Source organism: Ictidomys tridecemlineatus, chromosome 8 (genome assembly GCF_052094955.1).
Source record: "Ictidomys tridecemlineatus isolate mIctTri1 chromosome 8, mIctTri1.hap1, whole genome shotgun sequence".
In the NCBI taxonomy this organism is placed as follows: domain Eukaryota; kingdom Metazoa; phylum Chordata; class Mammalia; order Rodentia; family Sciuridae; genus Ictidomys; species Ictidomys tridecemlineatus.
The window spans coordinates 114,550,542-114,574,605 of record NC_135484.1 but is presented as its reverse complement, the minus strand read 5'-3'; the positions used below and the strand labels follow the sequence as shown (position 1 = coordinate 114,574,605).

The window sequence follows — 24,064 nt, the reverse complement described above, 5'->3', positions numbered from 1 at the left end:
AATACAAAAAGACGGTCAGTGGGGTGCTAAGAACTTACCTCCCAGTTTGGACACCGAAGGCCTGAATCACTGAAAACCACGACACAGTATCAGAACAAAGGAGAGCACTGTCTTTCCATAATCATGTAAATGTCATTTTACTTCTCTGAATCTCATTTCCTCGTCTATAAATGGATTTTTAAAAATCTCTCAGTATTGCTGTGAAAACCAAATGAAATGATTCTGTGAAGGTCTCTGAGAACAGATTAAGAAGTTTTTTGTTAATTAGTGACATACAGCTAACACCTGTATTGTCGCTTGTAGTTCTCAGGAGTCTTCTCAAGCTCCTGTGTGCACGTGACTCACCTGGGATCTTGTTGAAGTGCAGACCCTGATTCAGTAGGCTGGGGTGGGCTGAGACGCTGACGCTGCCCACATCACACTTTGAGTAACGGCAATTTGCAAACCTGAACTTTCTGGTAATGCATTCCCAGCAGACTTCAAGTCACCAATTTGGTCAAAATAGACTGTAGCCTTTGCTGTTCTACAGGTGATAAACTTGAATGATGCAGATTTAGAAGATAGAAACGAGGGTCTACACCAGAACTAAGCATTCTGGGTGTGTCAATAGATATTCCTTGGAGAAGATGTGGTGACATACATTTAGTGAACTTTGGGGCAAGGGTTATGATGCTTTCTTTCTCATATAAGTAACATAGAACCCAAACAGAAATAGCTTAAATAAAGACATTTTCTTTTTCTCTCAATACAAGAAATCTGGTAGCAGAGAAGTCTCTCAGGCAGTTAATCTAGTGGCTTGATGACATCATTAAGGACTCAAGTCCTGTTCATTGTCTTGCTGTGCCATGTATGGCATAGTGCCTGGGCCTCCTTAGGCCAGCTGTCCTCATGACCAGAAGGTAACTGTGGCGAAACAAGCACCACATCCTGATAGTGGTAAAGGCAAAGAAAAAATGGGCTATTTTTTCTTGTTGGTCTCTTTCTTTCAGTTGTCACATTCTTAGTTCCAGAATTTCCATTGTGGTCTTTTTATAGTTGCTGATTCTCCCCTTGGATTTCCTATCATTTCATTCTTTATGAACATATTTTCATTTATGTTCTTGAACGTGGTTATAATGGTTGCTTTAAAGTCTTTGTATTTAATTCTTACATCTGGACCATCTTGAACTTGGTTTCCGTTGACTTCTGCTTCTCTTTTCTGTGAGTCCCATTTTCCTGTTTCTTTTCATGTCAACCACCTCTGGATGGTATCCTGAACATTGTGACTATTTAGTTCAGGGACTCTGGATTCCTTTCATTTTCCCAATGAATATACTGCTTTTTGTGTTTGTTTATCAGACAGTTAACTTGGCTGAATTCTCAAACTGGAAATGCTGTCTCCCCTCTGTTGGATAGGAGCTGAAATCTTAATTTAGATCTTCTAGACTTGGCTGTGCTGCTTGGAGTCTTACCACACAGGTGGGGTTCAGTGATGTACAGGGTCTAGACACAGAATCTGGAGTTACCTGTTTGTGACTTCATCTTTGCAGGGTTTCCTGTCTCACTGTCCAGCTTTGTGGTCACTAGAATTCTGTCCTCTGGTTTTTCATGCCAGGACTACTGTGGGCTTATAAACATTCACATAACCTTTACTGGTGGCTTTCCTTAGGTAAAAAACTCCAAGAAAATAAAAATAAATACAAACATCCTGTGCTATTCCCTTCCTCCTGGTGTTCTCCCCAGTATCCATGCTGTTTGCATCTTTCTCAAGTGTTTTCATAATTGCGTTTTATAATTTTGTCATGTGGGAGGTTTTGGCCCAATGGGAGCTACTCAGCCATCACTGGATGCAGAATTTTTGTGAGTCAGTTTTCAAAGAACAAAGACAGCTTTCTCATAATCCCCCAGCAGATTTCTTCTCTTATTGGCCAGGATTGTGTTTATCTGCCCTTTTTAAATCTCCCTTGTTCCATCCAGGGCCTGCTTTCCCTAAAGGACATAGCTGCCCCAAGAATGTAAACAGAATTAGGATTTGTTTAACCAGGAAAAAGGAGAAAGGATAAGACAGAAACCAAGGCAAACTGCTACACAGAACTTTTTAGTGCCTTTAATATGAGGATGGCATGGTGACTCTCCAAGGGCTTGTCTTTCTCTCCCTAGCTCTTCTGGGTGTGTGTGTGTGTGTGTGTGTGTGTGTGTGTGTTTTCCTGGGAATCAAACCCAGGGCTTCTCACATGATGCTACATTTTCAGACCTTTTACTTATTTTTTTTTAATTTTGAGAAAGGGCCTTGGTGAGTTGTCCTGGCTAGCCTTGAATTTGCAGCCCTCCTGTCTTAGCCTCCCATGTGCAGGTCACTGGATTGTGGGCATGCTCCACCATGGGCCAACTTCATCTGCATATTTCTGAACTGCATTCATTTGACCAATAGGTCCTTTATCCACAGAGCTTATGCAGAACTGTCTAACTTCTGGAAGCCACAATCAATGTTCCAAAGCTACCTTTTGGTCACAATATTCAGTGGGCTTCCCTCATGACAATCTGACTAGCAGTCTCTTGTCTGAACCAATATTCCCAACTCAATACTTGTTTTGTGCATCAGAGCAAGAGTTGCTACCAAACTCAGGTGTGAACCAATGGCTGGAACAGACTCCCTGGTGGCCACGTATTTCTTTATTTTGGATCAGTCAACTCCTAGAAGATGGTGTCTCTTGAAAAACCCAAGGTCATGGAGTCTTTCCTTGTAACACAACAAAACATAGAGCCAGGGCCTTTGGGGTCAATTATTTAAGCTAAACTAAGCTGAGGAAATGGGGACTTTCATGGGGTTACTGCGTTGCCAATCATCTGTTCCCTAGGGCTAGGGAACTCTTCCCAAACTGTTGATGGACCCCTGCAACGGTCTAAGTTACATTTCAAGGAAAAACTGAAGAAATGATACAAACATAACAGTGAAGATCATTTTGAAAAAGAAAGATGGCCCAGTTGCCCCACACAGTGGTTTTCACACGCCCCCCTTTTTTTAATCTAAAATGTTTCCTTGATTCTAAAATACCACCTATTTGAAGACTCAGCCTCAATTTAGTAAAAGCTTTTTAGGGGGAGGAAAAACTCCAGAGAGAGCTACCACAGCCTATTAAGAATGACTATTGACAGCAAAAAACCTTAAAATTTGAGGGTGGGGGCAGGACATGATTCTTAGACTTAAGGAACAGAGAAGAGAGAAACATTTGTTTTAAAACCAGAAGGCATTTTCAATTATTTGATTTTAAAATCAGAAACACATCTGCTTGGTTCAACATTGAGAAGGCAGAAGTATTATCAGGGTTGTGTCTCCCTGCTGTCACCACCCTGTCCCCTGCCTAGAGGACACCAACATTTTTGGTCTTTTGTGAATCTGTCAGAGGTGGCATATGCTTATAGCTGCAAGTGGATTCTTAAATCCTTTGCTCTCTTTTACACTGATGGTGACATCACATACCCTCCTCTGAACTTTGCTTTATCACTCAAAATGTCATAAACAGAGATACATCTTACGGCCCGACCATTTTGATTTCTTTTGTTTTTCTAAAATTACATCACAAGCATTTCTCCACCTTCCTATATCACCATTTTAATTGTCCTTTGCCGTGATTCTTCTGTTTTGTGAGGTGATGGAACCACAATCTAATAACGTGCTCTCTGCTGTTCCACATTTAGATTGTTTCCAGTCTTGCTGTTGCAGAGAGCACCACAGTAACCATTTTCTCATTCGGCAAATATTCATGAACTGGGATCCTGCTAGACCAACACGTCTTAGGCGAGTAGCAGGAATGGCCCTGGACATAAGGACATAAGCAAGAATGCAGAAGTGATCCTGTCCTGCAAGGGGCCTCTGAGCACGGTCTGTGCTCTGCAGAGCAGGGATCTCAATGGACTTAGCAACACTCATGGGCAGCTCATTTATTGGGTTTGTGGGTTTGGTTAATGTGCTTCCACCTCAGACACAGATTCAGTCTCTATGTGCTGATCATACCACTGTCCAAGCCCCCAGCTGGGCTGAAATTACAAATAAATAAGTAAAAACAAGTTAACAATTAATGTGTACCAGGACAAGTCCCTATGAGTAGGTGCTTTTACAGAGGTATTATTATTCTCCCATTTTTTAATAGCAAAAACTTGCATTTAAATATCTTGCCAGGTGTGCCACTCACACGGCTGTGGCTTGAGCTCAGACAACCCAGTTCCCGGACTGGCGACACTGTGCTGCCCTGGAAAAGCCAGCAGGACTCAACTGCATGTCTTGTTTTTGCTCCATGGAGGCCGACTGGTCCCTCTTTCTCCTTCAGTGTTAGCAAGGTGACCTCAGATGGCTTGCTGCTCACTCACTGGAAGAGCAGTTTCCCGGGTTGAGCACCACTTTTCTTCCTCTCCGGAGAATTGCCTGCCAGAACCTCCCAGGTTGGGCTCTCCTCCTCCACAGGGAGAGGGGTGCACAGCTTCTTCCCTCCACACAGCCACACACTGCGAAGAGACCCCCATCCTAGAGCCAGCCCGGATCTCAGACCTCAGGGGCCCAGGTGAATGCTCTCAGCTCAGACCTTCAATCACGACCCCCTGTGTCCCACTCCATTCCATCCACCTCTGTGTCACAGACAACCCCCATTCCGAGTCCACAGAGGGAGGCTGTTCACCCTTCCTGCCCTCCCCAGACATCAGCAAGCCCAAACCTCATCAGCAGGATTCCGACCAGCCCTGCCCTTGATACCTTGGGACTGGCCCACAATGCACAAGCCACAATGAAAACCACCCATGATTTTGGCAGTGGCAAATGGGTTTCCCTCCACCCTCAAGCCCTGTCCTCTTGTAGCCTCCTTCTCTCAGCAGTTTTATTTTTGAAATTTTACATGCATATACATAAAGAAAAAAAATTTCCCTTTTAGACATAAATGGTAGCATATTATACTTACTGCTTGGGTCCTTTTATTTCCTTCCCTACTTACCAATACATCTTGGAGAACTTTCCCTATGAGCACATCCAAATCAGCCTTATTCTTTTCTGTAGCAGCAGAGAATTACATTATGCGGCTATTCCATAATTCATTTAACCAGCTTTCCACTGAAACTCGGATTCCTTCTAGATCTTTGCTGTTACAAATGATGTTATTTAACAATCTTGTGCACACATTTGGTGATGGGGTGGGGGGGCTCCTGTGAATGCTTCTGCCGTATAAATTCCTGCAAGTATTGATTTTTAAATAAACGGTGCCAAATTGCCCACCAAACTGCTGCTTTCCTATGGAGACAGAACAAATAGCTTAGACTTTGATGGTTAAATTATTTAAAGTAACTGGGATTTTATTTTATACGGGAGAGCATCTTAATGCCTTCCATAAACCATGAAAGAAAAGACTGATACATTTTATTATATTAAAATTTAAAACTTTAAGGGCTGGAGGGCTGGGGCTGGGGCTCAGCGGTAGAGCACTCGCCTAGCATGTGCAAGGTGCTGGGTTCCATCCTCAGCATCACATAAAAATAAATAAATAAAATAAAGATATTGTGTTCAACTACAACTAAGAAAATATTTAAAAACAAATAAACAAACTTTAAGGGATCGGGCCGCAGCTCTGTGGTAGAGTGCTTGCCTAGCATGTGCAAGGCCCTGGTTTCAGTTCCTAACATTGCAAAAATGAAAATTAAAACGTTTTGGACCACGGAAGACAACATCACAAAGTTGAAAGAGAAGCCACAAAGTGGGAGAGGATATTTGCAGTGCATTGAATGGAGCCAATATCAGTTCCAAAGTTTACACGTTATTAACACAGACCAATTGGCTTCCCAGCCAAATGGGAAGAGGTTAGCAAGCGACAAGAAGAGCAGAGTGAAATAACAGAATGAGCACGTGGAATGATGCCTGGCCTCACAAATATGGTTATTTGTGGGAAATTCACATTAAACACCCAGGAGGTACTGTTTCACACCCCTCAGATTCGCAAATTGTTTTTCATCCAGTATTATCAAGAGCAGTGAGGCAATTCCACCTCAGCTAGACACTGGTGCAGCCAGTGTAGACAGCCACAGGGCAACGCCCCGTCAAACCGAAGGGCCCGGATATGAACTGGAGTTTCTTATTCTGTGCGTTCTCCATGCTCTGGCACGTGTGGCCTCCAGGACTGGAGAAGAGACTGCCCCTCCCAAGGCTGGCCGAAGCTGGCAAAGGGCTCACGACAAGCCCTCCATGAACTAACCAATCAAAGTTCTCCCCTGGGAAACTAACCAATCAGAGCCCACCCTCGAGCCACCTCCTCCGGCGGGCGCCTACCCTCTGCCCTGGAACCCCTGTGGCCTAAGCCTGCCCAGTCATTCCCACTAGCCAATCCTAAACTGCTCCCTGCCCCTCCAGACCTTTCTCAACAGCTTTTTCTGGGCTGTGCTCGCCCCTTCTGCCCCCTGATCAAACTTGGTGAAAATGTAAACAACAAGATGTTTTATCAATGGCATTAGCCTCTCCATGGTGTAACCCAGTCACCTCTGTAAGTTGAAACCCCAGGGGTACAGCTGATACACCCACACTGGGACCAGAGAAATTCCCATACAGTGCAAAGTATGTTCTCTCTGGTGTCGTTGGTTGTAGCAAAGCATTAGAGACAACCCAAGCATCTATCAGTAGGAGAATGATAAATATATTATCCCAGGGTCTCAAAAGGCAGGGCTACAGAAAAAAGACCAAACCACATATCATAAGGCTAAATGAAAACAGAGTTGCAAAATAAATGCAATGTAGTCTGTTTATGTGAATGTAAAAATATTTATAAAACAGTACTACATGTTGTTATAAAATATTTATGGCTTTGTTTTTTGGTACTGGGGATTGAACCCAGGGGTGCCTAACCACTGAGCACAATCCCAGCCCTTTTTATTTTATTTTTTTGAGACAGGTTCTTGCTAAGTTGCTTAGGATCTTGCTAAGTTGCTCAAACTTTCCATCCTCCTGCCTCAGCCTCCTGAGCTGCTATAAAAAATTCATGTAATAAAAGTATCAAAACATGTAGCACATACCTATAATCCCAGCAGCTTGGGAGGCTGGGACAGGAAGATTGCAAATTCAAAGCCAGCCTCAGCAAGTTAACCAGACCTTAAGCAAATTAGCAAGACCCTGTCTGAAAAATAAAAAAAATAAAATAAAATGGGCTGAGGATGTGACTCAGTGGGTACTGGGTTCCATCTCTTGTACTTTAAAAAGAAAAGTGTGAAAACATGGATGAGAAAGATTCACTCACTAATCTGGAACCTGGTTTCCCATGGAGGAAGAGGTGAGATTGAGATCAGCAAAGAGTTCCAAGGAGGTTTTGCCTCCATCTGTGATGTTTCATTTCTTTGAAATCAAATAAATATTTGGTCAAAATGTAGTAAAATGTTACGATTCGTTTAATCTGTCTGGTGGCTATGTGGATGTTAGTTGTACTCTTTTGGGAGCTTTCATGTCTGTCTGAACTGTTTCACTAGAAGAAGAAGTTACTGTTAGGCTGCATGGATGATTTCAGTTCATACAAAAGGACATCCTGGTGGAAAGTCAGCAAGCTCTGTCCTAATCTCAACAGGGCCAAAGTTTGCCCCCCTCTCTCTCTCCTTAAGTCGTTCATTTTTAAATTTTTTTTTTGTAGTTGTAGATGGACAGAATGCCTTTATTTTATTTGTTTATTTTTATATGGTACTGAGGATTGAACCCAGTGCCTCAGCATGCTAGGTAGGTGCTTTGCCACTGAGCTGCAGCCCCAGCCCCTTAAGTTGTACATTTTAAAATTCCTGACTTTTAGAAAAGTTTTGAACACTCGCACCTCACAGAGGATACGCCTGTATGTTTGTTGATCAAGTATTCAAAAATTAATTTGCACACCTCAAAAGGTAAGTTAAAGTTTTACAGGGCCATTCAATTAATTGTGACAACCGTATTTCATTTTTCAGATGGGGAGGAAAGAGAAAAGAAGGAAAATCTTCCTGAGGCACCATCTAGAGGGTTTTCTCCTACAAGTGGATCTCTTCAGCACTTGTAATGGTCAATTTGAATTGTCAACTTGATCCCATTAAGAGATACCAAGGATTAAGAGGCTTATGGGTGTATCAATGAGGGTGTGTCTAGGAATGATTGGCACGTGGGATAGCCAATTGAAAGGGAGACCCCCCCTAAGTGTGGGCAGCACTGACCAATAGGATGATGGCTTGGATGGACTAAAAGTTGGAACAAGAAAGCAAGCACATATGCAAGCTTGATTCTTCTTGAATGGTTCTTGATCGCTGCTGGGATCATAGGAGGACATTGGACTCTATGCTTCTTGATCACCATGATATGAGCTGCTTCCCTGTGCCACATTCTCTCCAGCCATGATGTTTAGCTTCATTCAGAGCCTTGAGAAATGGAGCCAGCCTTATATGGACCTCTAAAACTGCGAGCCCTGAAATAAACTTTTCCTCCACTACACTTGTTCTGGTTAGATCCTTTAGTCACAGCAGTGAAAAAAAACTGACTAAAACAGCACCCTTAGCTGCACAGGAGGCTGGGGAATTGGGTCTCAGCCTTCTCAGTTGCTCTACAGGGATTCAGACAAGGAACAAGTGGGCAGGAGGCAGCTGCTGTGTAGCCAGCCATGGTTTCTGCCAGTCCTCCCCACAGTCTGAACTTGTCCAATTATTGGAACCCAGAAACATTCAACTTGTACCTTCATAATTGGTATATATTGGGAACAGGAAGTTAAGCCTCAGATTCAGGTTAAATATTTTTGTTAATAATATTGATTGGTGATGCTGTGACATTCACACTCTTGTATCAAGTAGCAACCAGGTTCTCCACTAAATTTCTGTTTTCAAGATGTGAGCAGAGGTGATGTACCATCTTTGAAAAGCCAACAGCAATCCCAAGAGCAATCCCTCGTGTCTTCGCAGACCTTATGCATAAGTCTCATATTTATGGCAGCTGCAGCCTCTGTGCATTGATTTTGGGTTGTCTTGTTGGAATTATATGCAATAAGCAGTCTTGTTTCTTGAATGTGACCGATGAGTCATATGAGAAGTGAGAACTTGGTTTTAAGAAACACCTGAGAAGATCAAAACACAACTCTTCAAATCAAATGCAGAAGTGTCGGGAAGTGATTCTTCCTCGATGTCATTCCCTCGAAGTTCTGAGGGCCTTGAGTGGGACACCAGGAACAAGGGGAAGTGAGCTGAACATTGTCAATGGTCTCACACTGAGGCCTGTTGCTCAGCAGCCCTCGTGAAACATGGAGCTCACCCTGAGGGTCCAGGGTAACAGCCCAGGGGCCTTCTCATGGGTACAGTCCTCGATTCCTGGTTTGCTGGCTCGGAGGCCATGCCTCCCGGCAGCAGTGTTGAACACAGGCCACCGCAGCCCGGGTAGAGCTGGTGGCCTTGCTTCTGGTTCACTGGGACTGTCAGGAGGACCTGGAAGGAGATGTTTGTCCATAGCCATCTTGCCTTCAATGGGACCTCGTGCTCACCTCCACCTGCCTCTCCACCCGCTTAATGGCAGTGTCCCTGTCCCTCACTCTGGAGCCATCCCTGCCACATCTGGTTGCCAACTTTGGACAGTCTTATAAGTAAATCACTCCCACCCCCCACTCCCCACCCCCAGTTTCTCCAGATCTGGCAAAGGCTGCCTGCCCCTCCCTACCTTCGGGCCCAAATCCCCAAATCACAGCATCAACTGTGACTCACCCTGCCCAGCCACCCAGCCTCCCCCCTCCGGGAGTCTTCTGTGGCAATGGCTTCACTAACTGGTCTTCCTTCAGCTGCCACCCTGGCCTGGCTGCCACGGCCCTCCTTCCTTCTCCAGCCCTGCTCTCACCTCTGTCCCAGGAGGCTCCAGGCTCCCCCTGCGTGTGGCGCCTGGACACAGCTTTCCTCTTTCAGTCTGTTATTCCACCTTATCTCCAGGTCCATCGGTTCCAGAGGCTTTGGACTTTACTACTCTCTGATGACAGGCACAGCACCTGCCAGGCATTTACAGCCATTATCTTTCTGCTTTACTACCGTGGAGCACAGGAATTATTGTCTCCTTAGCAGACTGGGAAAACCAGGCGTGGAGAATCAGACGGATCCCACTGCCTGGAGACAGTGGAGCGGAGCCTTCTACCCTGTGACTCTGCGCCCCTCAACATTTCCCTCCTCCCATCCTCATTAAGTCCCCCAGCCCACAGCTCCTCACACTGCGGGCTGATGGCCAGCCCACACTGCTCTCCTCCCCTCTTAACTGCCGCCAGCCACCTCAGCCTTGCACAATTGAGTTCTTAATTACAGATTGCCTTGGACGGGGCTCTGGTTCTTCCACTTTTGTGTGTCTGTCTCTGAGCTAGGGGGCGGAGCTTCTGCTCGGGCTCAGGCCTTGCGCCACAGATTGGGGGTGGGGGGGCTGACCTGACTTTCCCAGGAAGGGGGAGTCTGCTGTTCCGGAAAGCCAATGGCCACCTCGTCACACTCCCCAGTCTCCATCCCAGAGGTTCGCCTTGTATCTCTGCTGGCATGCGCGAGTGCGCGTGCACACACACACACACACACACACACACACACACACACACACTTTCTCTGTTGCACACTTGTCTCATCAAAAGCTCTCTTCCCAAACTGAGGTAATTGTATCAACACAAGACAGAAGACGCCCTCCTAACTGAATCCTGGGCACTGCCCTCAAGGTGGAAGTCCGGTTTAGATCAGTGAGGACACCAGAGCTGGTGAAGCTCCCAGGACCAGAGAAGGCATTGACCTCTCCTCCTTCGCAGAGGCTGGCCTCCACTGGAAGTGGGTGGGGACTTGCTGTCTCCACTGTAGTTCTGGCCCTGCCACTGTGGTCTGGGGGAGCGGAGAGGTGGAGAGATGGGGCCTTTCCACATTAGTGCTTGCTTACTGGTGAAATTTGGGGGCCTTTAAAGAAGACCCATCCTCCAGGGAGGGAGGACACCCCTGTAGCTAACCTGGTCCCCACGCACCATCTCCCTTGCCAAAACATCTCTGCCCTGACCCAGGGGACCCACAGGGGACCTTCCAAGCTGTTCATCCTGGGGATTAAATATTGCCTTCTCCAGCTTCTCATTTCAAAGCGGGAAGAAGAGCACTCCAAAGACTCAGGATGATCCGGATTTCAGGTTGGTTTCTTCCTGCACACTTAGAGGTAGCCTGAAAGCTCCGTGAGAGAGTACTGCCCTAGAGCCCGGGGGTCTAGGACTTCAGAGGTGGAAATGTGTGGTGGTCTCAGCCCTGAAGCCAAACTTCTCTTCCTTTACAGTTTTGCCTGTGGCGATCCTAACATGAGAATGAGAAGAAACAAGTGAATAAATAAAAGGATGCTTATGTAAGAACAAATAAAAATAATTATAAAGCACATCCCATAAACCACACAGCCTGGAGGAGCCAGGGAGGGGCAAGGGGTGGGGGGAGCGTGGGAGGCGGGTGTCCTGCACGGGCAGCCTTGCCTCTGGAGGGAGGGGATGCTGTCCTGGAGGGAGGTGGCTTGTGACTCCTACACCACAGCAGCGCATCCAAGAGGGAGGCGCACGCGGACCCACTGGCAGAGGTTTTGCAACTGGGTGTGTAAAGCCTCTTGCGGAGGGTTGAGTGGCATCCTCCTGTTTGGGCATGGCGCTGTGCAGGGAGCCGTGAACACTCCTAGGTGTTCCAGAGACAGGCAGAAGGCTGGGGAGCCGGTGCCAGAGATGGATCCAGCCAGGCAGTGAAGCCAGCCGGAGGGTCGCCGGACCAGGACCCTGCTCATGGATTTGGAGGACCTTCTGCACCTGATCCTGAGTCAGAGGCCCCTTTCCAACCTTTGAGACTGCCACCTGGTAGAGTTGAACAGGCCCGGGCAGTGGCTGTCTGAACCACCCGTGGGTGCCCGGGCCAACCCAGTAGAGACGGCCACATTCCAGGCTCTGGGCTGGCAGGGAAGCTGACAGTGAGTTCCCACAGGGATTGGCAGGCCAGGCTGAGGCAAGCAGGCTCTGAACGGTGGTCCCTCCTCTCTGTGGGAGGCCGGAGGCTGAGGCAATGGAAGAGCAGGTGTTCAAGGGGGACCCAGACACCCCTCATTCCATCTCCTTCTCGGGCAGTGGATTCCTCTCCTACTACCAGGCTGGGGTTGTGGATGCCCTTCGGGATCTGGCGCCTCGGATGCTGGACACAGCCCATCGCTTCGCAGGAACGTCGGCGGGTGCTGTGATAGCAGCCCTGGTCATCTGCGGGATCGAGATGGGTAAGCCTGGAGGGGGGCGTCCAAGCAGAGCCTGAGGAGGCTTTGGAGATGCTCTGGGGACAAAGCCAGGCCTGGGAGGCAGGAAAGGAGGAGGTGGGTCAGTGGGACAGTGAGCAGTTTTGATGTCTGCGGGGTCACAGCCTTTGACCCTCTGGGTGAACATGGACCCAGCATCTCTCCTTCTCCCTCAATGTCCTTACCTGTGAGCTACTCTGTGACTCAGGGCCCTGGGTGAGGGAAAGACAGTATTGCTCTCAAATATCCTGGGATTCAATCCCAGCACCACAAGAAAAAAAAGGGGGTTACAAGGAGTTACACCAGGACACAGTCAGGTGTGGTTTGGTGGCCTCTTTTCAAATGCAAATACCCTTGGGAGGGGTGACAGATCAGACCTATCAGGTGAGGATGGATCTTTCACCTTTTCCAGGTGGCTGGAAAGATGTGACCTGAGGGTGGGGGCCAGGGCAGGAGGGGACCAGACGGGAGAGACTGGAAATCAGGGGTCAGGGCAGAAAATGGAAGCTCTCACTTCATCCTCTGTCCTGCTGATCCATGGTCCTTAGAAAGAAGGGGCCACACTGCTGACCCAGAGGGAGGACCACAGAGCCACGCCTGGAGCAGACACCTCCCAAGGGCCCCCTGGCCACTGTGCTGCAGCAGGGACATTTGTTCACCTTCCAGGCCCTTGTGGAGCCGAAATTCTAGGAAAAAAAAAAAAAAAGAAATATAATAAGCATTCAAACAAGAAAGCTTCTAATGTAATGTCAGGAAGTGATAGAATCTAGAATGAATTACAACAGGACAGGGACAGAGGATAAAGTGGGGACCATATTTCGTTTTACATCGTTGTTATCATTAGTTGTAATGGTAGTGCTGGGAATTCAACCCAGGGTCACTTACCACTGAGCTGCATCCCCAGACCTTTTTATTTTTTACTTTGAGACAGGGTCTCACTGAATTGCTGGCCTTGAACTTGTGATCCTCCTGCCTCGGTCTCCAGAAGGGCTGGGATTACAGGCTGCCACTGCACTTAGCTGGGGGCTATAAGTGGTTAGGGAGAGGTGACATCCAAGCAGTGACCTGTGCAAAGAAAGAAACAGCCCAGAGGCTAGTTTTGGGGGGTGGAGGAAGACAGTGGGAGGAGGGATTGAGGAGCATCTGGGGCCAGCTCAGGTGGCCACAGCAGCCAGCTCTGACCTTACTCTGGCTCCTGTGAGCACTGGCATGCTGGGATGCAGACAGCGTGGGCAGGTGGCAGAGAGCATGTGCATGAGCTCTACAGATGGGACCCAGCCCTGCTGTTCCGGGACCTGGGACCTGGAAGGGAGTTCTAGAGCTGTCTGTGCCTCCGTTTTTCCATTGTAGAAGGGAGATCTGAATATGGCTCCTTCCCAGGGCTGCATAAGGATTCAGTGGGCTCACATGAGTGAACTACCCATAAAAATGCCTGGTATGTGGCAGGCGCTTGGAACCTGTCCACTCTCTGAGCTGGGCAAGGTAGAAACTAAGTTGAGGGATGAGTGTGGCCGGCCAGGAGGACGGCCAGAGTGATTGGATTTGAAGGCCCAGCTACACTGGGTGAGGAGGAAGGGGTAGCAGAAAACGGGCGCCTTACCCCAGAGCAAGCAGGGCGTCTCCCTGCTAGGACCTCACTCTCCGCTGGCTGGAAGTCTTTGCTTTTAGGAACTGTAGCCATGCCCATTGACACTCATGTGTGCAAGATGATATTTTATTTTTACCCTTTCACAAGGAATAAGTAAAAGTCAAACAACAGGAAAGTATATAGAATGGAGAGAAAACCTCTATTCAATCTGCTGCCCCGAATCCCACTCCCCCTCCTGTGGCCTGTGCTATTAGCATGGATTGTTCCAGATCTTTGTGTGTGTGTGTGTGTGTGTGTGTGTGTGTGTGTGTGTGTGTGTGTTGCTGGGGGTTGAACCCAGGGCCTTGTGCAGGCAAGGCAGGCACACTACCAACTGAGCTGTCTCCCAGCCCCCAGATCATTTTTAAGCACAGAATTCTCTGTGAAGCAGTTGGTGCCTTTGTCACCCAATGGACCAGCCTGTGACAACAGTGGGCCACAGGGAACCTTTTCACTGAAACCTGGGAACAGGCCTCCTCTCTGTGGGATCAAGGTCCAGAATGTGCGCTGCTCCTAATGATGCAAAGTTCAGGGAAGGGTGAGGTGCGGTGGGCCTCGCTCCCCCCACTCAGGGCCCGTGAGACTCATCCACGTCCCTCTAGCCTGGTTCAGACACTTGAACTCCGGGGTAATTTACTAGTAACTGGCCCTTCCTTTGTATCAGGCGCTGTTCTCTGTCTCTGGCATGTTAACTCCTTCAGTCCTCACAACAACCTCTGCAGTGCAAACAGTTATTATCTCATTTTATAGAGGAAGAAACTGAATCATGAAATGCTCACATCACTTGCCTGAGGTCGTACGAGCAGGACTTGGAAAAGCTGGAATTTGAACCCAGTCTGGCCGGAGTCTACACTCTTCCCTTTAAGTCATGCTGGTATGTCAGGGTGGGCATGCTGGCTGTGTAGACAGCAGGTTCTGGATCAGCTCCATCTAGCTGAATGACTCTCCAAAATAATTGTACCAATTTAACCCCAAGAAGCCTGTAGGAGCTCTAATTGTCGCCCCCAGAGTCATTTTTCCTTGCTAGTGTCAGACTGGAAAGCTTTGTGTCAATCTAACACACCTGGAATGATCTCAGAGATGTGGCTTCCTGATTGCTCGTGAGCCTCTACCTGTTCATCGACCCTCCTCCTCTGTGACTTGCCAGCTCATGACCTTGCCCTGTTTGGGTTTTGCTCCTGAGTTACCCTTTTCTTTACCTTCTAGGTGTTCCTGATGAATTCTTACACTGGTTATCAGCTGTAGCCCTTGCACCTAGATTCCCTACTGTGAGCCTTGCCATTTTCTTTGTGCTATATTTTGTCACTCAGGAAATTTTCACAAAGTCAAATGGACCCAGTTTTTCCTCTTACAGTTTGTATTTTTTAACCTTCATTACATGGCTGCTTCTACATTGTCTTTCAAAAATCTTTAAGTCTTTCCTATTTAGGTTCATCCATCGGGAGTTTGTTTTGCTGGTAGGATGAGGGAAAGACCCAATTCCTCATTTTGCCGCTCACTTAGAACGCTGCCTCAGGTGTGTTCAAGTGCCTGCATTCCTATGAGACTGTCCTTGGACTCTCTCAAAGTTTCTGTTGTCTAAGGGGCCTAATTTCTGCACCAAATGACACTGTGTTAAAGCCTTATAATAAGGACACATCTCATATGGCAAGCCCTTCCTATTCCTTCTTCTTTATTTTGCAAATATTGCCTTTATTCTTTTTTTTCTTTTTGGTACCAGGGATTGAACCCAGGGTTGCTTTAACCACTGAGCCACATCCCCAGTCTTATTTTTATTTTGAGACAGGGTCTCACTAAGTTGCTGAGGCTGGCTTTGAACTTGTGATCCTCCCGCCTCAGCCTCCAGAGTGCCGGGATCTCAGGCCTGCGCCACCCTGCCCAGCTGCCTCTATTATTCTTGTCCTACTCTGAGAAACGCTCTGCTAGGATCTTGATTGAAATTGCATCTTCCCATTTAGAAATAGAATCTGTCTCTCTATTCTGGTCTTTTTGTCCTTCAGTCAAGATTTTGTGTCTTTTATTGGATTTGTTTCTGAGGGTCTTCTAGTTTTTGTTGCCACGAGTTCTTTTTTTTCTGAGGCATTTTCAGATCTAATGGACTATCACAGATAAAGGGAAGGTTGATGGGTTTTGCATACTGATCTTGTTTTGAGGGACCTTGTTGAACACTCCCGAGAGTTCTGAAAGTTTGCCAGTAGGTCATCTGGTATTTTATGCATAAGTAGTAATGCTATATGCACGTAACCAGAGTTCTCTCTCTCTCTCTCTCTCTCTCTCTCTCTCTCTCTCTCTCTCTCTCTCTCTCTCTCTCTCTCTTTTAAATAACTTTTCTTTCTTTCTGTGGTGCTGAGGATAGAACTCTGCCTCATACATGCTAGGCAAGTGCTCTGCCACTGAGCCACAACCCCAGCCCCTTTCTCTCTCTCTCTCTCTCTCTCTCTCTCTCTCTGAGGATTGAGCCCGGGGACACTCGACCACTGAGCCCCATCCCCAGCCCTACTTGTATGTTATTATAGACAGGGTCTCACTGAGTTGATTAGCGCCTTGCTTTTGCTGAGGCTGGCTTTGAACTCGTGATCCTCCAGTCTCAGCCTTCAGAGTCGCTGGGATTACAGGCTTACACCACCACATCTGGACCTTAGTCTCTTTTTTAAACAAAATTCTTAAACCCCTGGTTCCAGGGTCCATCCCCTCAAGGACACATCCCTGTCCTTTGTTCCCAGACTGAGCTCTTCTGTCCTGTGAAAACTGAGTCAGTGAAGGGTCCATCTCCTGACTGGCCGATTCTATGACAGGGCTGATTTGGAGGCTTGAAACCCTTGGTAAAGTGCTTAACACAGTGCCTGGTTTTCTTTTTTCTTTATACCTTTATTTATTTATTTATTTTTATGTGGTGCTGAGGATCAAACCCAGAGCCTTGCATGTGCTAGGGGAGAGCTCCGCTGAGCCACAACCCCAGCCCTCTTTCTTTTTGACATTAGAGCAGTGTAGTCGTACATAATAGTTGGGTTCATCCTGACAAAACCATACATGCTTGGAATTCAATTTCAGTTCATGTTCACAATGCCTGGTTTTCATCAGAGATGCAGCAAATGTCCATTCATTCATTCATTAACCTGATGACCACCTGATTAACATGGTGGTCTCCATGACAACTAGTGGGCTTCCAAAATTTCCAATCTGAACTAGAATTAAAAAAATACCTCCAACTTGTATTTTTCCAAAATACAACTTGTATCATTTTGAAAAATAACTTTTTTCTTACTGAAGAGTGGATATTCGGTAGACTTGAAATCCCATTCCCATTTAAGCTACTGCTTGTCCATTTCTTCCCATATAAATCACATGGCAAGACCTTGCTCTCTCCCTCCTTTCTTTCCACATCCTGCCAAGGATGCAAAGATGTCAAACCAAATGGAACTGCTTTGCCCTCAAGGCGCTGACAGCCTACTGGAACTTGAAGGCAGCCACCAAATAAGCCTCCCGCAACAAAGTTCCAACTGGATGTTAGAAAATTAAAAGGCAGAGCCATAAGCAAACACCTCCAGTCATGGAAAGCCACATGGAATTAACTGATGAGCTAGTGATGGAGGGTGAGTGGAAGCTGGACAGGTAGAGGCAGGTTGGGCAGGAACCCAGGCCTCTGAGCAAGAACGCAGCAGGACAACATGACAACGTGACAAAGCCACTTATTGCGGCAGCATGGTGTCACTGCGTGGGGGACAGAGCCGGTCAGCTGAGGTTAGGGTTTCAGAGAGGTGGGCTTGGGCCCAGGGACGGCTGTCCCAGGGGGGAAAGCCTCCAGAAAGAGAGCCCCACCCCGCAGAGGCCCGGGCAGGCTGCAAGGCCCCCAGCCACTGCCCCGGGAACCGAGGTCTCCAGCTCACGGCCTGAAACCCACAGTGACAAAGCCTTGCTTATATTGTGGCTGAGTAAGCATCAGTCTAAACGGAGCCGTCGTGACAGGATAGTTAGCATACTCTGGATCACAATTTTGACATTCTTTTCCGGTCATTGAAAACTGTTTGTCAGGACCCTATATTGTTGCTTCTCAAGTTTTTATTTTTTCTTCTCCTAAAGATTTTTAAAAATAGTTCTTAGCTGTAGATGGACACAATATCTTTATTTATTTATTTATTTATTTATTTTTATGTGGTGCTGAGGATCGAACCCAGGGCCTCCCACACGCTTGGCCAGTGCTTTGCCGCTGAGCCCCAGCCTGGTGCTTCTCCAACTTGACTGCACATAGAATCACCTCCACTGCCAGGGTCTCCCCTCACTAAGTAACCTGGGGCAGCGCTGGGCATCCCTGTCTATGAAGGCTCCCCAGGTGGTGCCCATGTGCCGTCAAGGGGGAGACCAAGTCCTTTTTGGAAAGCCAAGCTCTCTCACTGGGCGAGGTTCCGTGAGTCTGAGCAGGCTGTGGAGGTGAGCAGGGGGGCGGGGGGTAAATTCTATTGCAGCATTGGGTTGGATGGGTTTCTGACAGGTTCTCTAGCTGAGCAGGCCCAATGCTGGCCTCCAAAGTCCCCTTAGCCCATCCCACACAGCCCGCTTTGAGGAACTGTGGAGTGGTGTGGTACAGAGGATCCTGTGGCTGTTCTCTGTCTCTCCCCTTCCCCACCACTTTAAAAAATAATTTGAATGAAATATAATTCACATACCATCCAATTCACCTCTTTAAAATATATAGCACAGTGATTTTTCACATATTCACAAAGTTGTGAAATCATGACTACAATCCATCTTAGCACATTTAAGTTATCCCCAAAAGAAATGATCTTTAGCTGTCACCTCTTAACTCCTCCATTCCCCCAAGTCTCTGGCAGCCACTCATCGACTTTCTGTCTCTTCGAGTTTGCCTACTCTGGACATATATTATAAAGGGAGTCATATAATACGTGGTCTTGTTTCTGGCTTCTTTGACTTAGCATAATGTTTTCAAGGTTCATCGGGTTGTAGCAGGGGTCAATGTTTTAATCCTCCTCATGACTGAATAATATTCCATTGAATGGACATACCACCTTTATGTATCCTTTCATTAGATGATGGATATTTGCTTTGATTATTACTTTTAGCTAAAATGAACAATGCTTCTGTGAACATTCATGTCCATTTTTAAACTTTTTTTAATATTTATTTTTTAATTATAGATGAACACAATATCTTTATTTTCATGTGGTGCTGAGGATCAAACCTAGTGCCTCATGCATGCTAGGCAAGTGCTCTACCACTGAGCCACAACCCCAGCCCCTAAACTTTTTTTAATATGGGAAATTTTTAAACATATTGCACAGAACAAAATAACAAACCTCTATGTTCTCCTGGCCCTGGAGACTTTGTCCTCAGCCCCCCACAGCTGGTGTGGCCGCCGCGCAGTGTCAGGACCCAGTCCCCTCCCATCACCTCGCTCACAGGTGTGGCCTCTTCCTGGGGTCCCAGAGGTCCATGTCCTCATTCCTGCAGTCAGAAAGGGGAAAGGGAGGGCACACAGGGCACACCCCTTCCGTCCCTGGGCAGGACTCAGAGGTGATGTGCATCCTGGAGGCCCACATCCCAGGGACCAAAGCTGAGTCACAGGCCCTACCTGACTGCAGAGGAGGCTGGGAATGCAGATGTCGCTCTGGAAAGCCACGAGTCCAGCCAGCCATTGGGGGTTCATTAAAAGGAGGGGAGAGTGGACATTGGGGTCAGCTATCAGTCTCTGTCACAAACCATAACTGGCAATCTAAAATGAGGGAGACACTCTGTCCCCTTCCTGGGGCCAAGACTGTGACTCAGCGACCACAGGATCCAGCCCGTGTGTGGGCCGGTGGGGGCTGACATCACCCCCTCACCCGGCTCCTTCTCTCGTTGCTGTGATGTCCAGTTTGCCCACAGAATCCGTCCACCTATCCCCAGCACTGGATGCTGTCCTGTTCTGATTGCCTCAAATGTTCTGTCTCGTTTCATCGACTAGATGAAGGGTCGGTCAGTCAGACCTGGTGGGCCCCACGGCTCCCACAAGAGCTGCTTGATTGCTGTCTGTCGGCAGTGACAGCGAATGCATCGCTCGGATTCCTATTTTGGGGTTTGCCTGGCTCTTGGAGAATATTCTTCAGTTATAGACGTGACCTATAACCCTGGGATGTTGAAGGAGGAAGGCCCGTGGGTCTGATTCCCTCATTTTTCAGGTGATTGTATTTAGACCCTGGTAGAGGAAGTGACTAGATGGAAGTGGACCTCACTTAGGTCAATAGTTTTCAAACTGATATTCCAAGGAGTCCCAGAGTTCTGTGTATGGGGAAGAAAATCAGGAGGAGTACCCACCTGAAGCCCCGGCTTCAACTTCATATAGACCTGCTGTTGTCCATCTCATACATGGAGTCTCTTTCTAAATTAATTTAAAGAAAATCTTTTAGCATTTTTTTTTTTAAAGTTTGAAAAGCATTTGTTTCCGTCACTTTTTAGACGCTTGAGACTGAGTAATTTATAAAGCAGAGAGGTTTATTTGGGCTCATGGTTCTAGAAGTCTAAGAGCATGGTGCCAACATTTGCTTGGCTTCTGGTAAGGGCCTTGTATTGCTTCAACTCATGGTGGGAAGTAGAGTGTGTGAGAGAAAAAGAGGCTGAACTCTGCAGATAGATAGCTAACCCATCCCTCAATAAAGACATTAATCCTTTCATAAGGGCTCTGCCCCCGTGACGCCCACATCTCCCACTAGGCTCCACCTCCCAACCCTGCTGCATGGAGGAAATAAGGTTCTGACACATGAATTTTGAGGCGAACACTAAACCCAAAGCACCACTTTCTGAGCCCTGATCCCTTTAAGGTGCACAGAGGCTGAGGGTCGGTTTCTGTCTACCTGGCCATGATGAAATGGGCCTTTCATCCATTCACTCTGGGGATCCAGCCCTGAGCAGAACAGGTGGTTCCTGCCCTCAGGAGGCTGACCTTCTGTAGGTGAAATCAAGCCACAGACAACTCAACACACAGAAGGCCAGGGCGGGGCTCGGGAGACACCAGGCAGGGTGACAGTGGGAGGTGATGCCAGGTGCAGTTTCAGGTGGGCTGGTCGGGATTGGTCTCTGGGAGGTGGGTGGAGGGAAGAGAGTTCCAGGCTGAGGCCAGCAGGTGCCCTCGCTGCCGGCCACACAAATAAACCTGTTTGCCTTCCCAGGAAGCCAGCTCCTTCTTCTGGACAGGAAACAGGCTTCATATGAGCCTTGCAAAGTCAGGGACAGTGGGGGCCCCAGGCCGCACGTGGGGGCCCCACAGGACCCAGCACAACTCCTTCCCTGGAGGCAGAGGACACGGCAAAGGTCTTAACCAGCCCCCAACCTGGCTCCAGTGCTGCCCAGGCAGCTCCTGGCATCCTAGGCCTCCCGGGGCCTGGAGCCAAGCGTGGCTGAAGTTACTGTCATTGGCTGGTGGCTCAGGTACACACTGGGCAGTGCATCCAGTGGGCCTCCAGGGAGGGTGCTGGGAAGAGCAAGTGACTCTTGAGGACCTTGGCTTTGGTCATTCCTCTCCCTGGTCATCCATGTGCCTGTCTTTGTCCCTCAGTTGGAGAATGAGACACTGCCAGGTCTGATGGAGAACCCAATTCTCAGGAAGGAAGAGGGCAGGGCTGGAGTTCTGGCCCTGCCACTGAGTGCCCAGGGTCCCTGAGTGGCCAGTGACCCGCCTTGCCTTCTGTTTCCCCATTGATAACTCAGACATTTCAGTGAGGGATAAAAAGTGGGCACCTCTGGTGCCATGCCAGGCCAATATCAGTCACAAAAGAAGTCACAATAGGCTTTAGACACCCGGATGTTGAGTTCATGGGTCAGCAAGTGGAGAGACGATTCTCTTGAAATCAAAGCACAGGTAAAGAACATTTTCAAACTGAACTGAACCCATATCCTAGAAAATCTATTAAAACCAACCATCATGACTAGAATCCAACCTGCAACGGTGAGCTCATCTGCCAGAGGAGTTGGGTGTTCTGTAGGAATTCTGTGTGGCCTGGGCGGTGGAAGGCTGGATCAGAGCTGGCTTGTGTGGGCCCAGGTGGGGCACCCCAGGGTCATCACCAACTTGGGACCAAGTTTCCAGTTAATTCCTTCGGAGGTTGTTATTAGTTTAAGTTCTAAACTCCATGTAATGCTGGCATGCAGCTTTGGGGGGTTGACTGGTTTTTCACCCAAAGCCACTGGTGCCTTTCAGTGGTCCAGCAGCATGGGCAGGTCCAAGCAGAGGTCTGCTGGACCCCACCCCCCTGACCCAGCTTCCAACCAATGGTCCCCAGCCCTGCCAGTTTCTGGTCCGGTCATAGCCCCGCAGTCACCAGGCACGTCATTCCTTCTCTTGGCACCAGCTGTCTGGTCCATCTTCATTTCTTTCCTTTCTTATGAGTTCAACCATGACTTGCAATTTTATTTGCACTTTATTTTAATCTGAGCTTTTAGCTGTTTTCCCAGAAGCTGCGGAGGTTCCTTTTAGCTCAGCCCACCATATTGCTGAGGCTGAAAGTCTCTCCTGTGTTCTTTAAGACATGAATGAGAATCTCCATTTATTCCTGTTGATTGATTGTGTGTGTGTGTGTGTGTGTGTGTGTGTGTGTGTGTGTGTGTATGTGTGTGTCCCAGATGTAACTTGGATTTCAGTCCTGGCTGCTGGGTACGCTTTCAGAATCAAAATGTCTTCATTAAAAATCATCCCCAGAGCCAGAGTTATTTATCTGCCTGAGATGGCAGTGTTTTCCTGCAAAAAAAGATATTCTGTTCCCATTCACATTCTAGCGTCATGGTAATAATAGCTATTTACCAAGCATTTAGAATCTCCAGCACTTAGAATGTGCCGGGTACCGTGCTAACTGCTTTCACGCACCATTTATTTTAATTCCCTCACAACCTTATTAAGCAGGTACCGCATTTACAATCATTTTACAAATGAGGAAATAGGGATTAGAGAGATTAAATCATCTTCTCAGGTTTATACCACAGAGGCAGCCCTGGGAATTCCTCTAAATTTCTAGGGTTTACATCCTCTCTAATCACGATTTCAGAAGTTGCTTTGTTAAGCAACATGATTGCTTTACTTTGTTTTTTATATACTTATTGTAGATGGACAGAATATCTTTATTTGTTTTTATGTGGTGCTGAGGATCACACCTAGTGCCTCACACATTCGAGGCTAGTGCTCCACCACTGAGCCCCAGCCCCAGCCCCATGATTGCTTTCTTGCTAAATTCTAGAGGTCAAGGACTCCTTTACACATTGGTCAAGAAAGTGAACTAAAGCGGCATGACAAATACAACAAGGACTTTTTATAAAATGCTATAGAGATGGTGTCACTGTGTGGTTATAACCACACGGGGTTCAGTGTCTTCCAACTCGCTCATTTATACATTTATGCATTTAAATCTCTCCAACCAAATGGATAAAGGTGTATTTCCCCCAAATAATCCTTTGTATGTATTAGAACTTGGATGGAAGACGTGGTAAAGTTCTGCATATGTCGGTCACACAGTAGGAACATCCATTGGGAAAGTACCTCCCTAGGGCACAGATGCTCCTAGCATCAGCATCTGAGCACCAGGCGCTGTGTGTATAACAGCCTTGCTTGTTATCTGTGTTTTTTGAAAATTTAATAGCAATTAACTTTTATATATATATATATATATATATATATATGCATATATATTAGTTGTCGATGAGCCTTAATTTATTTATGTGTGGTGCTGAGAATTGAACCCAGTGCCTCACACATGCCAGGCAAGCACTCTACCACTGAGCCCCAGCCCCAGCCCATAGCAATTAACTTTTTATTTTGAAATAATGTTGGATTTACAGAAAAGTTAAGTTAGGACGCAAACTTCTGTATGTTCTACACCTAGTTTCCCTGAGTTCACACCTGAAATAATCACAGTACACCTGTCAACACCAAGACTCCAGTGCTGGTCCATTACTATTAACTATTCTGCAGATTTTTTTTTTAAGAGAGGGAGGGAGAGAGAGAGAGAGAGAGAGAGAGAGAGAGAGAGAGAGAGAGAGAGAGAGAGAGAGAGAGAGAGAGGAGAACTTTAATATTTTATTTTTTAGTTTTCGGCGGACACAACATTTTGTTTGTATGTGGTGCTGAGGATCGAACCTGGGCCGCACGCATGCCAGGCGAGCGCGCTACCGCTTGAGCCACATCCCCAGCCCCAATTCTGCAGATTTTATTAGAATTTCACCTGTTT

The 24,064-nt window shown here is 47.3% G+C and overlaps 1 protein-coding gene and 1 long non-coding RNA gene across 2 annotated transcripts in view; one reads left to right on the top strand and one right to left on the bottom strand.

Annotated features, from left to right (window-relative positions):
• Positions 1-7,645: 7,645 nt before the first annotated feature.
• Positions 7,646-10,404, bottom strand: LOC120889019 (uncharacterized). The gene is made up of 2 exons (XR_005732745.2): positions 9,821-10,404; positions 7,646-9,417 (listed from the first exon to the last, which is right to left on the bottom strand). It is a non-coding gene; the product is annotated as an uncharacterized LOC120889019 (long non-coding RNA).
• Positions 10,405-11,419: 1,015 nt separating this feature from the next.
• Positions 11,420-24,064, top strand: part of Pnpla1 (patatin like domain 1, omega-hydroxyceramide transacylase) — a 40,129-nt gene continuing 27,484 nt past the window's right edge. The window contains exon 1 of the mRNA XM_040282570.2: positions 11,420-12,217. Coding sequence (XP_040138504.2) covers positions 12,013-12,217 — 205 coding nt within the window. The 5' untranslated portion in view covers positions 11,420-12,012. The remainder of the gene's footprint in view (positions 12,218-24,064) is intronic.